This window comes from Corylus avellana, chromosome 10 (assembly GCF_965113065.1).
Source record: "Corylus avellana chromosome 10, dhCorAvel1.hap1.2, whole genome shotgun sequence".
In the NCBI taxonomy this organism is placed as follows: domain Eukaryota; kingdom Viridiplantae; phylum Streptophyta; class Magnoliopsida; order Fagales; family Betulaceae; genus Corylus; species Corylus avellana.
The window spans coordinates 12,451,117-12,472,486 of record NC_142499.1 but is presented as its reverse complement, the minus strand read 5'-3'; the positions used below and the strand labels follow the sequence as shown (position 1 = coordinate 12,472,486).

General features: G+C 38.4%; 1 protein-coding gene across 2 annotated transcripts; it reads left to right on the top strand.

Annotated features, from left to right (window-relative positions):
* The first annotated feature begins 2,580 nt into the window (after positions 1-2,580).
* Positions 2,581-19,593, top strand: LOC132191497 (S-sulfo-L-cysteine synthase (O-acetyl-L-serine-dependent), chloroplastic). Of its 2 annotated transcripts, XM_059606536.2 has the most exons (11): positions 2,581-2,817; positions 2,990-3,099; positions 3,188-3,245; positions 3,345-3,608; positions 3,794-3,931; positions 14,628-14,679; positions 14,785-14,834; positions 17,140-17,199; positions 17,635-17,715; positions 17,930-18,109; positions 18,226-19,593. In XM_059606536.2, exons 1-10 carry the CDS (start codon positions 2,611-2,613, stop codon positions 18,017-18,019), a joined length of 1,110 nt encoding a protein of 369 aa, XP_059462519.1. In that variant the 5' UTR covers positions 2,581-2,610; the 3' UTR covers positions 18,020-18,109; positions 18,226-19,593. The 2 variants fall into 2 exon arrangements, with proteins under 2 accessions (XP_059462519.1, XP_088367057.1); XM_088510931.1 differs by having other exon boundaries at positions 14,628-14,834.
* The last annotated feature ends 1,777 nt before the right edge of the window (positions 19,594-21,370 follow it).

Sequence of the window (21,370 nt, the reverse complement as noted above, 5' to 3'; positions counted from 1 at the left end):
TTAAGTCATTTTAGACTTATACGTTGGCCGTTCGAATGGGACATTCCCCCATTCAGACGGTCCCTAAATAAACTAGACTTTAACTATGAAAACAGTTGGCCATTCGAACGGAACATGCCTTTGTTCGGACGGTTAGAACATAAAAATAAAACTAAGTACGAAAACTGAAAACTGAAACATAACATAACATATGGCCGTTCGAACGGCCTTTGAACGGGTTGCGAACGAACACCTCTGGTTTTACTATGGAGACCTTCCAAGAGTATCCTTTTCTCTATACCATTCGAATGGCAGCTTTCGTAGCTGCTTCAACAATTCCCCTTTACGAGCATGTGACCTTATCTTGTCACCCCTGGCTGGTACAGTCTTTTGAAGACCCTTTACCCTCACATTTGCCTTGCTCCTCTTTATGGAATTCTTAGCTTTCCGGTCTACATTAGGAGTGCACACCCCCTTGGAGACACCGAAACAACGTCGTCTAGTGGAGAGGGCTTATGCGCCTCTGGATCAGACGCTAAAACAACGTCATTGCAATTAAATGGAACGACGTTGTTTGCAGGGGCTAGTTCAGGGGCACGTTTTGTGCCTTCCTTGTTGGTCAAAACGACGTAGGTTGACCAGAAGGGTTGTCCTCTTCATTTTTTGACTCTAAATAGTGAAAAAAATACAATTTTTTCTTTTTTTGACCAAAAAATCAGATCCTTCAACTCTAGAACTATCTCTTTCATTGAAGATCCAAAGGCCGTACCTTTGGTTGGGGATAATTCACTAACAATTTCAAAACCTGGAGGAGGAGAACTTTACCTTTGAAAATCAACTGAAGAATATGCTTCAAAAGTAGAAGAAAATAAGTTTTTCCAATATTTTTCTTCCAACATGTAAGACTTATTCAATATTTCAATATTTTCAGTGTATAGCAACCCACCCATAGTAATTTTAAGAACTTCTTCTTCTAGATCAGAAACCAATTGATGCAAATTATAAAAAAGCAATAGAAGAAGCCAAACCTTAAACTATATGTTGATGGTTTGCAAAATTTTCTGCATGTAATCCCTAAATTCCCCTTCCTCTGAACTTTCTTTCTCTTTGTCTTCATCCATAACCTTGACTCTAATACCACTGAAGAATAATTTACATATGATCTATTATTTGTAGGAAGTCTCCCATTAAGGTGGAAATCTTATGAAGGACAAAGTGATATAAGTCAGAGAGAAAGAATTGTTAGAGAATAATGATATCTATTTATAGTCATGATATAACTCTTCACCGAGAGTTATATCTTGTTACTTATCATAACCTCCATAGAAGTTATTTACTTTCCATGGGTATGATAGTGTATGGGGATGACCAACTTGTTATGGTCTGATCGTCCCTAAATTGTCAGATTTGCTACGAGTAAAGTTATCTTTTAATAAAATGATTTTTTTGTTCTATTCAATAAAATGTCTTAGATATATATATATGAACCTCTCTCTATATATAAATATAATTCTAAACTATCTCTACCCACCAAACTATTTCTACCCACCAAACTTCTAATTTGGAAGATTGATTTTCTATTTTGAAAGAATTGATACACATTTCACAATTTTTGGTTGAAGTGGCATATTTCATAGTTCACATGAAATATGCCACTTCAAACAAAACAATTATTATTATTTTTTTTTTAACTTTCTCCCTCTTCTTCATTCTACTTCCACATCCCATGTAGCCCATAATTCCTGAAATTAAGAAATGACAGTAGGAGAAAGACATTAATTGAAAACAAATAAAATTAAAAAATTTTAAGAAATGAGAGTGAATTACTTGCAAATAATAGACTAGGGCTCATACACTTAATTAGCGCATGGGCTAAGGACAAAGAGAAAAATAACCAATTTTTTCTGATTTTAATAAAATAGAAGAACTCAATTCACTCATCTGAAAAAAGAAAAGAAAAGAAAAGTAAAAATATACTTTGATCTCATAAATATCACTTATTTTACAATTATTCCTCAAAACTTTAAAAAAGTGATATTGAGGCCTCAGATACTATAATTGCGTTTTGAATTTTTTATTGGGTTAAATACCTTATTCATCCTGTGGTTTAACAATTTTATTTTTTGCCCTATAGAGTTTAATTTTTATCACAAGAAGTACTTGTGGTTTACATAAAAACCGAGATGGTATCTCAATCTAAATTTCGTCCAAAATTTGATGGAACGCCACGTCAATACCATTAACAAATTGATACGCATTCATATAATTAATTATTTTACCATTTCCGTTTTTATGTAAACTACAAGTACCATCTCTGATAAAAATTAAACCCTAGGGCACAAAAAATAAAGTTGTTAAACCAAGGGGAATAAGGTATTTAACCATTTTTTTTTTTCAAAATAACCTTCAAATTATTAATAAATAAAATTAAAAATATATAAAAATATCTATTGGTAAAAAAAAAAAAAAAAAAATTAAGGGGCTAATATGAACAAAATTACCCAATTTTTTTTTTTAATAATTTTAATTTTTAAATGGTTGTTTTTTAATAAATTTAAGGATAATTTGACAAAAGCAAAACCCATGTAAAACCCCCTCAAAGAGATCACTTTGGTTTTTTCTGAGACTAAAATGGTGAAAATGCTATCATCATCTCCTCTGCTCACTCTTCCTCCTCGTCCCTCATTCCTAGCTCCAACCCAGCGTCTCCGTTTCGCGTCCTTGGGAGCCATTAACGGCGCCTTTTGGGCTCCCAGAAGATTCCGCCCCAAAGCAACCTCCGTCTGCACCACCAGAAGTGAGCTCGACTCCGTCAACATTGCCGATGACGTCACCCAGGTCAACTTTTTCCCCCCTACACGTCGGAAAAATGCCATTGAGATACATATGTGTATCTCGGGATGTCTTCAAATATGTTATTCATTTTGAGAAGGTTAATAGTTGCTCATGTCTCCAAGTTTTTTTACTAATTAAGGGTATTTTTTATTTTCAATTTTCCATGTTGATGTAGTTAATTGGGAGAACACCAATGGTGTACCTCAACAAAGTTACGCAAGGCTGCGTTGCAAATATTGCTGCAAAGCTTGAATCTATGGAGCCTTGCCGAAGTGTGAAGGATAGGTAACCTTCCTCAAGTCTTCCACCCTTTGAATTTAGATTTAGTACTTTATTTGTGGTCTGACATTGTTGTTAATTCTTGACATTTCAGAATTGGTTACAGTATGATATCTGATGCTGAAGAGAGAGGGGTAATTACTCCTGGGAAGGTGAGTCATTTCTTTGCTACCAATATAAAGGAATTGGGTATATTTGATCAATATTAGAGGTTGGTGATAGCCTTATGTTTTGTTTCTGTAATTGTGCAGACTATATTAGTTGAACCAACTAGTGGAAATACTGGACTTGCTATTGCTTTTGTTGCAGCAGCTAAGGGATATAGGCTTATAGCTACCATGCCTGCATCCATAAACCTTGAAAGGAGGGTTCTTTTACGTGCATTTGGTGCAGAGATTGTTTTGACTGACCCAGAGAAAGGTCTGAAAGGGGCTGTTCATAAAGCTGAAGAAATTGTTCTCAGCATGCCAGATGCTTACATGTTTCAACAGTTTGATAATGCCGCTAATACCAAGGTTATATGTCTGTTTTATAACCTCAGAGATTTTGCTTATAACTTTTCTGTTGAACCTAACTGCTTTATTGTTTAAATATAAAACAGAGATCAATATGGGATTGGAGCTCTGACCTCACCTTTGTCTAAAAACCATTTGGATAATATAATTCAAATTTTCTTAAGCTCTGCATGCATGAATTACAGATCCACTTCGAAACTACAGGGCCCGAAATATGGGAGGATACTATGGGTAGTGTTGACATTTTTGTTGCTGGGATTGGAACTGGTGGTACTGTTACAGGCACTGGCCGTTACCTGAAAATGATGAACAAAAAAGTGAAGGTTAGGATTGCTTCTTTTTTGAGGAATCTGATTGCTTGTTGTTTCAATATGTTGATAAATTATATTACTTTTTCAATGATTTTCAGTTGACTAAAAATGCTGGAAAAACTCATCAAACCTTCTAGAAAAGTTTTATATGAAATGCATACTAGAACTTCTGTTCTGTGGAATAGTTTCTCTCTCTCTCTCTCTGTATTTTTGCTAGTTTTTTGGTTGGTTTCTGTTAAATTCAAATTAATATGTGTTGAGGGAAATGCTGTAACCACATTAAGCCGCTAGGAGTGTAAGATGTCGCTCTATACTTGGCTTTTACAATAGATTATGCTAGTACCATTTGCTTCTCACTCTTCCCTATAACCAAATTACCATTTGAAAAAAGCACTATACCCGTAGTAGAGCCTACTCAATCCGTATCAATAAAGCCTTCCACTCTAAGGTGCCCATTTGGCTGCAATAATCCCAGAGCCATTCCCTGTAATTGCAACATCATACACACACTACAAGAAGGAAGGTTTTAGGCCATACAAAACCTTCCTTACCTTGTAAACACTGTAGCAACCCAAGTGGTTACTCCCTGTAGACTTCCTAGTAAGTCTCTATGTAAGAAAGTATTTTTAACATCCAACATGAAATGAAGACTAATCATGATTAATGACGAGAAATTAACAGCTATAAATGTGGGATCTTGACAACAAAAAAAATAAAATTGTCTCCTTATAGTCAATACTCAAAAGTCTATGTATACCTTTAGTAACCAAATGTGACTTCAAGCGTTCAACGAAACTAGTTGGATTAAACTTGACCATGTATACCTATTTGCAACCAATAATTTGTTCATCAAATGGAAAGGAGACAAGATCTAATATGCCATTATTATGTAGTGTAGTCATTTCTTTTTCCATAGGTTTCTTTTAACCTGGATCAGAAAATGCTTCCTGTATTGTATTAAGAATAAGAGAAATGCTAAATACTATACTTCTATCTAACATTCATCAACAATGCTGACATGGCACGCCCAACCAACTATTGGATCATTTTTTTTTTATAATTTAACAAGGATTAACCCAAAGGTTAATTGGGAATGACATATTAGCATTGTTGGATGAATGTTGGATAGAAGTATATTATCTAGCATTACTCTAAGAACAAAGAGAGAAAATTAGGAGTTAAATCAGGAAAGTGAATGAGACAAAGAATGGGAAGAAAGAAAGTGACTAATAGTTTGTTTAGTGACACAAGAGTATGTACCCTTTTTAAGGCCATGTTTGTTTGACACAATCAGTAAAATCGGATTCAGAGACAGTTATGAAGATGGAGGGGGGGGGGGGGGGGGGGTGGGTGTTGGGGGAGCTACAGTAATGAAGATGGGGGGAAGCACTAGAGACGGTGCCCTTGAGTGATGAGAATAATCCTTCAATGGGTTTGTACGAGCCGCATGCAAGGTATCCAAGAGAGAAGATGGAGCAATGTTGGAGGGTGATCATAAGTCATGCAACGAAGGAAGTGGAATAGATGATGATAGTGATACAAGATCACAATCAGTAGGAGAGCCGGTATGGGAGAAATATGGTGTAGATTTAGATAAGGTAACATTCGCACTATTGAAGTATTGCTTAAGAGCAGGATTGTAGCAATGATACCTTTTTCGGGTTTTGGAATAACAGAGAAACACACATTTAGTAACACAAGGATCAAGTTTATCAAAGCGAGGACCAAGGTTGTAAATATAATTGACACACCCACAAGCCTTTGGAAGAAGAGAAAAAGCAGGAGAGGAAGGAAACAAAATAGAGTGAGGTGATACCCCATGTAACTCAGAAGAAGGCATCCTGTTAATAAGGTAGCAAGTAGTAAGGAAAACATTACACCAAAAACTCCTTAGGAGCATGCATTCGGAACAAAAGGTTGGGGGGCCACTTCCAATAAGTGATGATTTTTATGCTCAGCTATGCTATTTTGTTGCGGTGTGTGAACACAAAAGGTTTACTTGATAATGCCTTTGGCTCACAAATAATTAGGAGTGAATGTATATTCTCTAACATTGTCAGAATGTCAATGTGAATAGATCCAAATTGGGTTTTAATTTCATTACAAAACATTTCAAAGATGGTGAACAGCTCAAAACATGTTTGCATAAAAAATGGCATGCCATACGAGGATGATCATCCACAAATGTCACAAAGAATGAAATTCATTAGAATCAGCACTTGTTGGTCCTTGTACATTAGAATGAATCAATTTGAAAGGACTTGAAACACAACTATCAACTTGGGATTTAAATGACACATGATGATGTTTACTAAACTCACAATTTACAAGGTAAAGAGGACACATGAATGAGACTCATGACTTGATGCTCCAAAGCAGATAACGAAGGGTGACTAAGACAACAATGTTAATTTTTTTATTTTTTTATTTTGTAAGTAATTGACACATATAATTAAAAGCGTAAGGGGTGCATGGGGTGCATTGGGGTGGTTGGCGTTCTAAATTTCCTTGTGGATCGCATGGGTTGGGGTTATGGAAACACATTTGTAGGGGTTGGAGGTCGTTTCAGTTCCATTTCAGATTGGATCTTGGCTCGGGGGGGAAAGTCAAATTTTGGAAGGATTTATAGTGTGGCGAGATGCCCCTCAAGGATGCTTTTCCAGGCTTTTTTAATATTGCTAGCAATAAGGATGCTTCCATTGCGGATATTCGGGAGTGCATAAATGGGATGGTTCACTGGAATGTTACTTTTACTCGCAGAATTCATGATTGGGAGGAGATGGTTTTAGCCTCTTTCTTCTCGTTCTTGTATTCGTTATCGATTCGTGGGGTTGGGGAGGACCGGATGTGGTGGATCCCTTCGAGAAAAGGGAAGTTTGAGGTTCGCTCTTTTTATAGGAAGCTTGCCTCCAAAGAATCCAACTACTTCCCTTGGAAAAGTATTTGGCGCACTAAGGCTCCTTTGAGAGTGGCGTTTTTTGTGTGGTCGGCCGCCCTTGGGAAATCATTCACTCTGGATAATGTTCGGAAAAGAGGTATTGTTGTGATTAATCGTTGTTGTATGTGTGAATCGGATGGGAAGTCTGTGGATCATCTCTTTCTTCATTGTGGGGTTGCGCGCAAGTTGTGGGATGTTATTTTCTCCCGATTCAATTTGTGTTGGGTTATGCCTAGAAGTGTTAAGGAGATGTTTGCTAGTTGGTGGTCGGGCGGTAGAACCCGTAGTGCCATGGTTTGGAAGATGGTTCCTCTGTGTCTTTTATGGTGCCTTTGGAAGGAAAGGAATGCGAGATGCTTCGAGGATTTGTCGAGGAACCTTGAGGACCTTGTTCATTTCTTTTTGTACACGCTTTTCACATGGACTGCAGGCTGGCTTGCTCCTTTAGTGATTAATTTTCCTGATTTTCTCTTTATGTTCTCTTCTTCTTTCTCCCCCACTTAGCTGCTCTCTTGTATACTCCCTGTGTACTTGGGTTGCGCCTTTCTGCGCTCTTTAATGCATTATTACTTATCAAAAAAAAAAAAAAAAAAATTAAAAGTGTAAGGTGCCCCTAAGTACACAAGCTAGCTAGAAGGAGCAAAAAGAACAAGAAAATCATATAAGCAATGGTCCAAAAATAAAAGAGTTTTGAAGAATATCCTTAATCTCCTCCAGTGTCCTCTCCCGGCACCAGTGAAAATCAAAGTATCATCAACAAACAGAATGTGAGAGCAAACAAACCCACCAACATTACCCACATAGAAACTAGACAACAGTCCCCCACTCACAGCAGTAGAAATCATTCTATCCAACATCTCCATCACAAAGACAAATGACAAAGGGGACAAAGGGGACAAAGGGTCCCCTTGTTTTAGTCCATGGGAGCTACTAAAAAAACATATTGGAGTGCCGGTCACTAAAACCAAGAAGCGCACTGAAGAAATGCAATGAGCTATCCAAGTGCACCATTTTCCCCCAAAGCCACACCTCCTCAGCATATACAACAGAAAATCCCAATTAACATGATCATAAGTTTTTTCCAAATTCATTTTCCATATACCACCCAGCTCACCAGATCTTCATCTACTACAAGGTATTCATTGGCAATAAGAACATGATCAAGGATTTTCCTACATCTTATGAATACATTCTGCGACTTAGAGATAATCTTATTCAATACCATCTTAAGCCTGTTTGCTAGAATCTTAGCAATAACTTTGTAAATACCCCCTACAAGACTAATTGGGTGAAAGTCATTGAGGTCAACCGCTCTTGCTTTGGAATGAGGGTGAGAAACGAAGCATTAAGGCTCCCCTCAAACTTACCTCTAGCATGAAATTCACGAATAACCTTCATGACACCCCCTTTTAAAACATCCCGACAAGCTAGGAAGAACGCCATAGAGAAACCGTCGGAGGGCCCGGTGCCTTGTCACCATTTGTAGCTTTCATTACCTTCCTCACCTCCTCTTTCTCAAAATCTGGCTGCAAATATCTAGCTTTGGTGAGTAATTGGAAAGAAGATAATAATTACCGGAGGGCTCGGGTGAGAGGAGGCTCAAAGTTAAGGCAATAAAGGTCACCAACTTTGTACCTCTTATCAATCTTTTTCATTGCTTTAGATCTTCAAATATACACAACAATGGATAGAAGGTTATATAATACTATTTATCAAAAAAAGAAAAGAAAAGGAGGTTATATAATACTAAAGATTTTTAGTGATATTGCTAATTGATAATAAATTAAAAGGAAAGCTAGGAATATATAAAACGAATAATAAATCCATATCTGGACTAAGCTGAGTGGTCCTTAAAACTTCAACCTTAGTTAGGAAACCATTAGCAAGGGTAACACTGTAAGATGATTTGACAAGATGATGATCATATAAAGTACTAGATGAACCAATCATATATTAGGAAGCGTTAGAATAGATGCCCCGTGGATCATAAGTGAATGAGAGAAGACAAGTAGATGCATTACCTAGTTGAGCAAAAGTATTTGTGGATGAAGAAATTGCATGTTTTGTTCGCATGACCTGCGCATACTCGTTCTTTGGTTTAGTAATCAGATTGGAATTGGACGATTGACCAGAACTAGAAGATGGTCTAGATGACTAAGGAATATTTTCTTGATAAAATGTTTGATTGGTAAATCTAGATGGTGTTCCATATAAATTCCAATAGTAATCCACAAAATGAATTATTTTATCCACAATGAGTACATCTACGAAGTTCACAATCTTTAATACGACAACCCTAAGAATCATGACCTCCATGAGCACATCGGCCTCCTTGACCCCCACATTTGCCTTTTGAACTTTGAGATACAACTTTTTTTTTTATACAACTACAGTGGATTGATCACCATTTTGATCATAATTGAATTGAGACCCATTATCTGACAATGTACGGACACAAATTCCAGAAACTCCGAATTACTCCCCATGTCTGGACACGGATGTCATGTTCGGACACTGCGATCGTGTTTTGACTCCTTGGGGTCCCTTTACACTCACATTTGTCTGAGTCTTCCTCATGAAGTCCCAAGTACTCCGATCTACATCATCCTTCCCAATTTGAAGAGAATTCACCCTCAAATTCGTATCCTCGTCAGAAGAGTCACCTGTGAACGGGACAAGGTGCTTGACATTAAAGACATCAAATGTCTTGATGTGGCTAGGCAGCTTCAACTGGTAGGCATTCGGTTTGATCTTCTCCACAATCTCTACTGGACCAATCTTGCGGGCAGCCAGCTTGTTGTACTCTCCAACAGGGAACCTATCTTTTGTCAAGACAGCCCACACAAAATCCCCCTCATTGAACTCTAGGGCACGTCGCTTTTTGTCCGCATCCGCCTTATACTTTGCCGTCAACTCATGTAAATTTTTGATGGTCAGCTTGTGGCCCTCATGTATCTTGGCAATTAGGTCTTCAGCTTTAGCATGTGTTCGCTTCCAGTAGGGAATAGGTGCCAAATCCAACGGTGCACGAGGATTACTCCCATAAATGATGGTAAATGGGCTAAGGCCGGTACTCCGGTTGGTTGACCGGTTGAAGGCGAATTCGGCTTGGTACAACTTCTGATCCCATGACTTGAGATGCTCCCCCACCAAGCTCCGAAGTAATACCCCCAACGACCGATTGACGGCCTCCGTTTGTCCGTCCGTTTGTGGGTGGTAGGCGCTGCTGAAATCGAGTTTTGTGTGAGACAGCAACTACAAACACCACCAAAAGTGGGTAAGGAACCTTGTGTCGCAGTTGAAAACTATGGGCAATGGTAGTCCATGGAGTCGATAGACCTCTTTGAAGTACAATTGTGCCATGTTCACGACATCGGAGGTCTTCTTGCAGGCAATGAAATGCACCATTTTAGAGAATCTATCAACCATCACAAAGATGGAGTCATTACCTTTTTTGGTCCGGGGTAAACCCAATACGAAGTCCATGCTCACATTGGTCTAAGGCCCTTTCGGAATAGGGATGGGCATATACAACCCGGCATTAGTAGTCGTCTCCTTGGACACTTGACATACTCGACAGCTCCTCATAAGCTTCTCCTCCTCTTTCCTCATGCTCGGCCAATAGAATTGCTCCGACACCAGTTGGACTGTCTTATCCCGCCCCATGTTACCCTCATTGTGGCGCTTGTAGATAATCTTCAGCCGTAGACTGCCTTCGGGGATGCAAAGTTGAGTGCCTTTGAAAAGGAACCCATTATGCAACCTCCAACAACCCTCTAACCGATTCCGGCACAACCTCCATGGTGTTGCTCTCCTTGCCATATAGTATGTACACACAATTTGAATCTAGCATCTCCATGATGAACTCCCGCTTTGCCAAGAGGGTTTGGCCTGCCCCTTTTGAAGGTTTAGATCCATCTCCTGAGCTTGGTAGGAGTGTTAGCTTCACATTATCCACCAAGAAGCTATAGGTGTTCTTCCTCCATCATGATGAGCACTTCTGTCATATTGCCATGGCCTCCCTAGTAACAAGTGGCATGTGTCCATGGCAACCACGTCACACCATGTTTTGTCTTTGTACTTGGACCAATGGAAAAAGACACAAGGCAACGTTTAGATACTATTACCTCGATGCCCTTTTTGAGCCACTCCAAGCGGTAGGGGGTAGGGTGTCTCTTTGTCTCTAGGGCCAACTTCCGGATCGCATCTTCTGCTACGACATTCTCGCAACTGCTTGAATCAATGACGAGCTTGCAGACCTTGCCCCCAATCGTGCATGGATTGTGGCACTGTCCATTGTCACCCTTTGCCTTCCAGGGTGTAAAGCACACCCTCCTAACCACCAAAAGAGGACCATCATCTCTGGTGACAAACTCTTCATCGACCTCCCTGTAGTCGTCAAAAGTTACCTCTTCTTCTTCTTTGTCACCTTGCTCATCGAAGGTTTCTCCTGAGTCAATAAGTAGACCCTTACCATACTTATCTCCCTTGCAGCAATCCGCCATCCAGTGGCCCGATTTGCCACATTGAAAGCATTTGGGCCCACTAGTCGCCCCAGCCCGGCTTGGTTGTCCTGTTGTTGTTGGGACCCTATTTTGGATCAGAGGTTGAGTAGTACTTCAAGCCGTGATTTGCCCACTCGATCGGTTATTGCCTGCACCGCCTCCATGGCCAAATAGGCCTAAGGGTCCTCGCGTGAGTGTCTTCTCTAATAGCAACACCCTTTGGTGGGCCTCCGAAACATTGACGGGATCAAAGAGATTCAAAGAGTCTTGGATCTGTTGTCGCAAGCCTCCGATATATTGGGACACAAGTTGATCGTTAGATTCGGCCAGATCTACCCGTGTCAACAACTTGTAGAATTCTTCCGTGTACTCATCAACGAACTTTGAACAAATTCTGCAGCCGTTGATACATGGTTCTGGTGTAGTTGTGAGGTAAAAAGGCAGGCCGCATGTGTTTCAACAGTTTCTCCCAACTGTTGATCTTCCCCTTGCCCAGCCGCACCTTAGATTGCTTCAATTGTTGCCACCACGCAACAGCTCTTCCTTGGAATTTGGTTGCGACCAAAGAAACTCATCGATCCTCAGGCACCCCCTTGAAATCGAGAACCTCTCCAACTGCCGCTACCCAATCCAGAAATTCTTCAAGTTGTAGACCCCCTTGGAATTCCGAAATATCGAGTTTGAACTCGTTCTCCCACTGATTGGCATGAGCTTGCGCAGGGGGTTGATGTCCGTGCACTCGATGCTCCGCAAAAGGATTCCCAAATTCATTCCCATCGCTATGTTCATCTTCCTCCTCCGAAACGTGCGGTGGGGGTTGATGATGACATCCGTTGTGACCACCCATGTTGGATAATCAGGTAGTGAGGGCTTCCACTTGATCCCTCATAGCCTTGAATTGTTCCTCCATGTGTTGCCAACGTTCTTCACGAACTGATTCCTCGCGCTCATACACTTCGTTCAAGTTTGCACAGCGGTTGCCCCTTCCCCTTGTGACTGGAGCCATGGAAAGCAACTTGGGCTCTGATACCAACTGATGCAGCATGATGTTGTGATTTGCAAGAATAACAGCAAGAAGAAGGGATAAATATTCCTAAGACCTTGATACGATCAAATAATCGAAGAAATCTTCTCTAAACGCTAGATGCTTTCTAGGGTTGAAGGAAAATAATGAAGAAACTCAACTTTTGAGTATTCATATTGAAGAAAACTGAATAATAATCAAAAACTCTGTTCTAGGGTCTATAATACATGTATTTATAGGCCCCCAATCCCTAAACCTAAAAATAGTACGAAATAGAGTTGGATTGGTAAACCTACGAGGCCTGTTCGGACGGGACATAATCCCCCCTGTTCGGACACACACTAACAAAGTGCGTAAAAATAATATAGGTGCGTCCGGACGGGCTTTCCTGAGACTTCAATGTTGATGACCTGTCCGAACATGCGGGATCCATGTCCAGACACAAATTCCAGAAACTCCGAATTACTCCCCATGTCCGGACAGGATGTCATGTCCGGACTCTATGATCGTGTTTTGACTCCTTGGGGTCCCTTCAAACTGACATCTGCTCGAGTCTTCCTCATGAATCGTAAGCACTCCGATCTACATCAGAATTGTACATGATCTTCCACCCACGCCTCCTTACAACTTACAATACTAAACAATTTCGGAAAAGTTGCCTTTAGGGGCAAATCACCACACACATTATGCTAAAACTTGATCTTATGCCTATTTCCCACCCCATATCTAACAAACCTAGAAAAACTTCACACCCCCTCCTAATATATTTCCACACTCCTACTTCGGAGGGCCCTACTACTTCCTTCGAACATCAACCTCATGCTATCAAATTTTGTTTCCACCACTTATCTCCACAAAGCCTCCCTCTTTGTAGCGTAATGCCATGACCCATAAGTGCTCGGTAAAACTGAATCAGATTTCTAACCCCCAAACCATTGGAATACATTGGAGAACAAAATCTTCGACCAGCTGACTAAATGAAACTTAAACTTGTCACCAACTCCACCCCAGAAAAAGTCCATAAGAAGTTTCTCACTCTGGTTAGCCACACTTATGGGAATGGGGAAAAGGGACAAAAAAAAAGAAAAAAAAGTAGGCAAATTGGAGAGAGTGCTTTTAATCAAAGTCAACCTACCACCCTTAGACAAAAAAAGCCTCTTCCAACCAGCCAAACGACATTCAATTTTTTCAATAATAACATTCCATAAATAGAACAAATAGCACTTAGTCAGAAATTACCCAAGATTCCAATCAACTAGCCAGCAAAACAAGTGGGCCAACCCAAGAACTATTGGCAATTAGTTGGGGGGCCAAATCGAAACTGACCCACCCAGAACCAGCAAACACAACTATTGAATCTACTGAAAAAGTTTGAACCGCTACTAGCAATTTATTGAGAGCAGATCAAAGCTGGACCATGCGGTACCAGCAAAGAAAAAAACATATAAAATCAGTACTAAACCAACAGAATCTCCATAAGATTAATCCAGATCCATGAAAAAATTGCGGGTTGTATATCATGATGATTGGCCAATCGTTAAAAGAAATAACAAGCCACTGAACCACCAACTGCAGCAGCTATAGAAAGATCTGCAGCCTATCACTCACCTGCGAGTCGTGCTGACTGCTGACATCGAGAATCCCATCGGCCTTCAGTGGTGAGCATCGGGACTGAGCCCAACATACCCACTGGGCAGTGGAGGGGAAGCAGAAAATTAACTGAGAAAGAAAGAAAGAATAACTAATATAAGAAAAAAGAGGAAAAATAATTGAAAGAATTAACTCTAGGATCAATACTCTAATATAGTGTTAAAACTAGAGTTTGTAAATGAGAGGAGAAAAAGTATTTTCTCTATCCCTCACTGTTCAAGTATATATATTAGAGAAACAATACAATCAGCTAGTATATCTGTGTGGTATGACTTCATTCCAGGAGTAGCCTCTAACCTTTATTACAATACCCCCTCTCTAACAATATATTTTTCATGATAAATATAATTTTGTTTCAACTCGAAAGTTCCAAGTGGTATATCTCATAAACTAGAACTCAAATTATGAAGTTTCTAACTTGTATCATTTGAAAGGTTGCAAAGGACTATGTTTTGAATCATTGGTACTTTTTGATTTGATGAGGTTCTCCATCTGGGCTTGCTGAGTGGTTAATAAAGTCGCATGCTGTTTCCTTTGTTCTTTATTTTCTTGTTTCATAGATGAGAGCTTGTTATTTTTTTGTTTGTTTAGATTGTAGGTGTTGAACCTGCAGAGAGAAGTGTAATCTCAGGGGAAAGCCCAGGTGGAAACCACTATATTTCGTCCTTTCTTTTCGTCCCAAAAAAAAATTCAAGTTTCCTTTGTCATTTGCGGCTTTCTGCTTCTGACATACAAGGTTCTGGTGCAGGTTATCTGCCAAGCATTTTGGATGTTAAATTGCTTGACGAGGTTATCAAGGTAAAGAGATTTTTTGTTCACTTTATTTTTCTCATTGTTTAATATTTTTTTATAGGTGATCTATTTTAGAAGAAAGAGAAGAAACCTCAAGTATACAATAGGTTCTCCAAAGGGTTATGAATGAAAATTCAATAAATAAAGAATTTCTAGAAAGCAGGAACACTGCCAAGTGCATTCATCCAATCAAACAAAAACCTCAAGACTAGAATATTTAGCACATTGGTGGGGAGCTCATTGCCATCGAAGATTCGGTTGTTCCTTTCTTTCCGAATGAGTCATACAATCTTAAGTGGAAATGAGTTCCAAATAAAACAACTTTTACAGTGGCCGGAATTCCCTTTACAGTAAAACAATACTTCCGCAGCCTTCTTTGGCATCTCCTATTGGACCTGAAAAAGAGCAATTACCAAGGACCACAGCACTTGGAACAGAGTCATGTAGTAAAAGCTAATCAACTGAGCAACGTCAAAATACCATTTTGGTTCAGCTTTTATCTGCCCCTGAACAGAATGGGATATTGGAAATATAAATCAAATAGAGAATCAACTGATTTTAATTCCCAGTCTTGAAAAGAACTTGCAAATCTCAGAATGTGAGCCCAAACTGAGAAGTGTTGCATGGTTGCACCCCTGCACAATGGATATATGTACATAACACTCTGAACCTAAGATCTGCATATACCCAACCCCAACCCCACATGAGCCAAGGCTTAAGAGCCCCAACTTTCTGCTGTTCTTACATTACTACTAGTCATATTTCAGGAAAAGCTCAAAAAGGGTAAACAAATTCCAGGTTGCATCAGATGTTCTGAATTTTATTTGTGCTTCTGGATTCTCTTTAAGTCTTCCTTGAGTTGAGTTGTCATCAATTTATTGCAGAGTTTTTTAATTCAATTTGGGTGTCTGATCTATAAACAAGATGCATGAAAGTTTTTTGTGTCCTCTGACAATTGAAAGGTAGATGTTTACTATGTCTTCCTTGATTTGACTTCTCATTAGTGTGCTGCAGAGCTTTCGTAATCAGCTTGCAATGATTGGATTTAGTGAGATCTTAATGAGATACATGAAAATACATGATTTTTTATTTTTTTATTTTTATTTTTATTTTTTTTCTGTTTTATAAAATGGAACTCTCTTTCCTGATTTTTTTTTCTTTCTACTTTATAAGAGTGCTAGCACCAGACTCTCTAAACCTCCTTCCCTTTCCTAAACTTAGGGAAAATCCCCAAAAACCCCCTAAATTTCCCTTCCCTTTCCTAAACCAAGGGAAAGCTGCAGTGCTACCCAAAATTTTCTTATTTTATTCAAAAAGGCTCTCTTTCCCGTCACATTGAGTTTGAAAGAATATTTAAATGGTATAGGGAAAAGATAAGGGAAGCTATTGATGACTGTATTTGAATGGGGAAGTAAAAAGTAATTTGGTTATCTAACTTTAGAAAAACATTTAAGGAAAATTACTACTAGTGCTCTAACATGGAACTCTCGTCCCTATACTGTGCGTTAAACTCATTTGCTTTCCATAGTACCTCATATGCTTGAAAATTTGCCAGCTCTTAGGCGTGAATAAGTGAATCATTTTTATTATTGTAACCGCTATTTTTCCCATCATTTTAGGTTTTTGATTACTAGAAGCAAGGGCCTAGGCTTAACTACTCTCAAACCATACAAATTCCAACTAAGTTATCCAAAATGAAGCCCATGGGATTGTTAGCACTTGTGAAGGCTAGCCTTTTGCATTTCAAAATAGATGCCAAAACACTAATATTATTGGTCCACATGCTTCAAAACCATTTCACTTTCTCTGTAAATTTTCCTGGCCCTCATCAACCGCCGATTTTAGTTATCCAACAAAAATGCTCTCTAACCATGCTGAAATCCTAGGATCTGTTTTCTGAATTGAGTGAACCAAAAGATTATGAACTTTTATCTTGGAATAGAAAAAATTAGTATTATGTTTTGTTTATTTTCGTAGCCAGGAGTGTACAAATCAAGATCACTGAGTTTATTTTATGACATCTTAGCTGTGAACCGGCTCCTCTCCATTTCAAGTGAAATGGAATGGAGAGGATCCGATTCCGGGTTCAATGGAATGTCGGCAGTTCATTCATCTCATAAGAGTCATCATTAATATAGATTTTTGACTTTCAGTCCCCTGGATGGTCAAGCTGGATCAACATCTGGATAAATACTGGATAATTAAATAGATCTGTTTGCTGCTTAATTTGTATTGTCTCTTACCATGAAGTGCTTTTATTCAGAATATAGTTACATGATGTATCTCATATGAAATTGTTGGCAAAATGTAGGTTACCAATTTTGAAGCTGTTGAGATGGCAAGGAGACTAGCATTGGAGGAAGGTTTGCTGGTAATATGCAAGTATTTTTTAACAACGTTTACCAAACCAGAGATCTACTTTATTGTGGTTTCGAACCAATCTCAGAATATGGACCAGTTCAAATTTGACCAAGCTTTGGTTTGTATCCAGTTTGATTGAAGTGCACAATAATCACATTTGGTGGAACTAGTTTTGTACTCAAACATACCCGTAAAATCCTCTTTCATCTTCTGTTGATGTCTCGGAGATTCCCATTAGGGGAAATAACTGAGCTCCATTTAGCACTTTTACTTGTAGGAAGCTTCTTTCTAAGTTGCCCACCTCCTCTTTGATATTTAAACCTCATCATCAATTCTCCATTTTGAGCTCTTGCTAGCTATAACAATGTTACTGCAATTACAAAAAGGGGTCTCTCCCCTCTCTTGAAGTTGATTTTGATAATTAATATTTCATACCTGCACCCAGGTTGGTATATCATCAGGCGCTGCTGCAGCTGCTGCAATTAGTTTAGCAAGAAGGCCTGAGAATGCTGGAAAACTTATTACAGTGAGCACATTTTATAATTATTTGGCAGTGATTGAACATATTACTAAACATTAGTAGTTTAGAACATCAGTGATAGCATGATTGTATATAGCAACATTCAGCATCACAGATCTTCTCACCAACTCATGAATCGATCAAAGACATTCATTTTTAACTCTATTTTATCAGCACTTTATTTTGAAATTGATAGTTCTCTCTAACTTGTATACTGAAGGTTATATTTCCAAGCTTTGGGGAGAGGTATATTCCTACTGTTCTTTTCCAATCTATCCACGAAGAGGTCAAGGAAATGCGGCAAAGATAGCCTGAAACAGCTCCAGAAATGGAGTGTTCAAGAGAATTGAGTCATTCTCTTACAACGGAACCAGAAGTCACCACCCTATTCTCTTAATGGGTAAATGCTTGTTAGTTACGGTGATCAAGTATCCTCAGCCGTCCAGAAAAGGAAAAGAAAGAAGCATTTTAAGTATACTCCCACATCATTCAATTAATATTTGAATCTTTTTGCAGATGCAATTTTTCACTGAAGGCACGGTAACAGGAGGCTAGGTTTTAAAGCGATGCAATGAGCTCATTTATACGAGTTTTCTTTTTTCATTTTTTTCTTGGAAATGTTCTTTTGTATATTCAGCTTCGCCTTTCCCTTTGTATTTAGTTTTTCCTTTTCATTTTTCTCCAAGAAAAATATTCAAATGTTGTTAATGTGGTTGTACGCTACGTATTTTCTTTGTTTATAAGTAGTAGAATACTCTTTCGTTTCGAAAGAGAGAGCTCTCAAACCCTAGGTTTGGAGCCGCCACCTCCTTGTGAGGTTTTTCTACCGCCTTGTGGAGGGGAGGAGGGTCGTTCTCCCTCTTTCTCTTTCGCTTGGTTTCTCCTAGTGATTTTGGTGTTCTCCCGGTGTTTTGCGTCTTCCCCAGCTGCAGCAACTTTGCCTCTAGTGCCTCTGGGGACTGCTTCTACCTCTGTCTTCAGCCTTGCTCATCTTGTTGCTCATCTGGAAGGATGTGGTTCTTAGATCAGGTCTTTTCTAAAGTATGATATATTTTTCTTGGTCCTTTATAGCTTGTCACGTGTCTGCTCATCGTCCTTTTCAGCACTCCATCTTATTGCTGTTATCCGCCGCTTCGTCGTTTGATGTCCACTTGCCGGCACATGGTCTTCACACGCCGGCGCATTGGCGTCACACGCCTCTCAGTGCCTCCCATTCTCTGCCCATTCCATTGCAGGAGCTGCTGCTTTTTGGGTTTAGTTTCTTTTATGTATCTTTCTATTGTTTTTATGGTGTTTTCTTTTGTTTATTGCTTTTGTTGTTTTTATATTTTGGCTTTTGTCTCCCTGTTTATTCGTTGCTTTACTTCTTGGTGGAGACATTGCCTTTCGGTGTTCTCTCGCCAGTTTTGTTCATTTTGTGTTTGGTTGCTTGTCGGCTTCTCTGATCCATCCTTTTACGGTGTTGGCATGTTGGTGGTTCTACCTGCAGACCTTCCGGAACCTCTTGTGATGCTTCTTAGTGCAATTCTTTGTGGCCATTTTGGTTCTCTTGATGGGCTGGGCCGAATCATTAATTTGACTAATTCCTAATAGTTCGTGTATCTTTTGCTTGCAGCACTGTTTTTTAGTTGTATGTGGTCCACCTATTTTTTTGTTTAATTTTGTCCTAATTCCCTTTCCTTTCCTCCACATCGAATAGAAAGTAGTAGAATACATGTTTTTAAGTGACAAGATTCTACGCTGTATAATGTATAGGCTGGGGGTCACTTTTCAAAACGAGGCTGTCATGAAGATTTTATTTATTGTAGAGTTAGCATCAAATTTAGTGGTAGCATACAAATGTTGACTTTCATTGATATTGATGAGACGGAAGAAGGGAAACATTTTCGCATGTGTTGTTTCCATTAGGCCTGTAAATGTGTCAAATTTGGATCTATTCAGGTTGATGCAATATCCGAATTTGTTAGTGACGATTGGATGTACCCATTCATCTGACCCGGAAAAAGATCCATTTATCCAATTCGGATTTACTTTTAATTTGTGGCTAGAGCAGCAAATAGCCTATTATGACCATTAGTAATGACTTGAGCTAATAAAAAAATTCATGTTTTAACTGAGCTTAAAAAACTTTTGCATAAACTTGAGCTCAATTATATAATATAAATCTTACATATTGAATTCCATTAGTTCATTTAAGGAATGAACCCGGCGTTCATCAAATCAATTCTCCCATGCCTTTCTTGGTTGGACCAAAGTCTGCTTGGGTTCGGGCAAGAAGAAGTCTCTCTATTGGTTGGGCAGCAACGCTATTAGGATATGAGAAATGATATTTAGTAGATTCTTATATGACTGTTATACTGTCATTGATTTTTATTTTTACAAGCTCTTGTTGATCCAAAGGTTGAGTTTCACTGCCACATTATCGTAATTGTGTTGTGTAGCGGTCGTATAAGAGTTTACTAAGTAGCAATACCCATTAGAATATCTTGCAGAATGCACAAAACCGTCTTAGAAATATGAAATCAAGATTAAAGACTAATGCATGGATGTCTTATATTGAGTTTTCAAGCAGAAAAAAGTACTTAGAAAGATTTTTGTCACATGGTTTTGGGAATAAAACTTAGCATTTTAATGTTTTTAGTTCTACAAAGAAGAGGCTTTACTAGAATAAAATGTGACTCACATAACGCATAATTTTGTTTTGGTTTTGACTTATTGAGTCGTGAATTCATATTTTCACTTGTAAAATGTTAATTTAACAGCAATAGCATCCCATAATGAGGAATGGGTTTAAGAAGCTACGCAATTTGGCCCTTACATTTCTTTGAATTGTATAGTGTTTTTTAATCCAACTAACAACTTATTGTGATTAGGTTTGGGTTGGATGGCAATACGTGTCCCTTTTGTGTATGGTTGTAGTTATGTAAATTTTGAGGACAAGTGTAAAATATGTAATGTGTAGTAGGAAGATATAATGTAAATAGTTATCAATGGTTATGTATATGTTCATGCTTAGATAAAATGAAATGTTATAGTTCAAAGTTCAAGCATTCGCACAAATACTCAATGCAATCACCCAAAGTATCGAGGTATTAATCAATCTAGATCTCACTTGTTGGTAAACTAAAATTATCATAATTTTATATCCAAGTCCATTATTCTCTTAAGATTAAGAGTTTTTGCAATTGGTAGCTATGAGAAAAGTGTTCAAGTGACTGTAATTTATAGAACACTTTTTTCCTGGTAGTCAAGTTCAATGCATTACAATGGACAAACATATTAATTAATTAGATGAGTAAATAGTAGATACCGAATAGGAGAAAATGGTGAACTTCTGATGGACAATATATTATTCAAGAGAAATATTATGGGCACCAATTTTTTTTTTTTTTTTTTTTTTTTTTTTTTTTTTTTTTTATCAAAAAATAAGTATCAAAATGATGCGGAGCTTATTCATTAGTATTTCTAGCATTTCTTTTAATTAGTTTTTTTTTTTTTTATCCTCTTCAATGAATAAACTTCACACCATTTTGGTACTCATCTCTTGGTAAATAATTGAAAATGATGAAATAAAAATGACAATTTTAACCATCTAAAATACACTAACGGGATACTCTAAATTTTATTTGAAATGAATATAATCTTATTTTGTAAAAGATCT

Bases quoted from the DNA above. Each gene is read 5' to 3' on its own strand.
- LOC132191497 (XM_088510931.1), top strand. From the start codon at position 2,611: ATGGTGAAAATGCTATCATCATCTCCTCTGCTCACTCTTCCTCCTCGT. The intron at 3,246-3,344 runs GTGAGTCATTTC...GTAATTGTGCAG, and splicing joins GGGTAATTACTCCTGGGAAG to ACTATATTAGTTGAACCAAC. The intron at 3,932-14,627 runs GTTAGGATTGCT...TTGTTTGTTTAG, and splicing joins TGATGAACAAAAAAGTGAAG to ATTGTAGGTGTTGAACCTGC.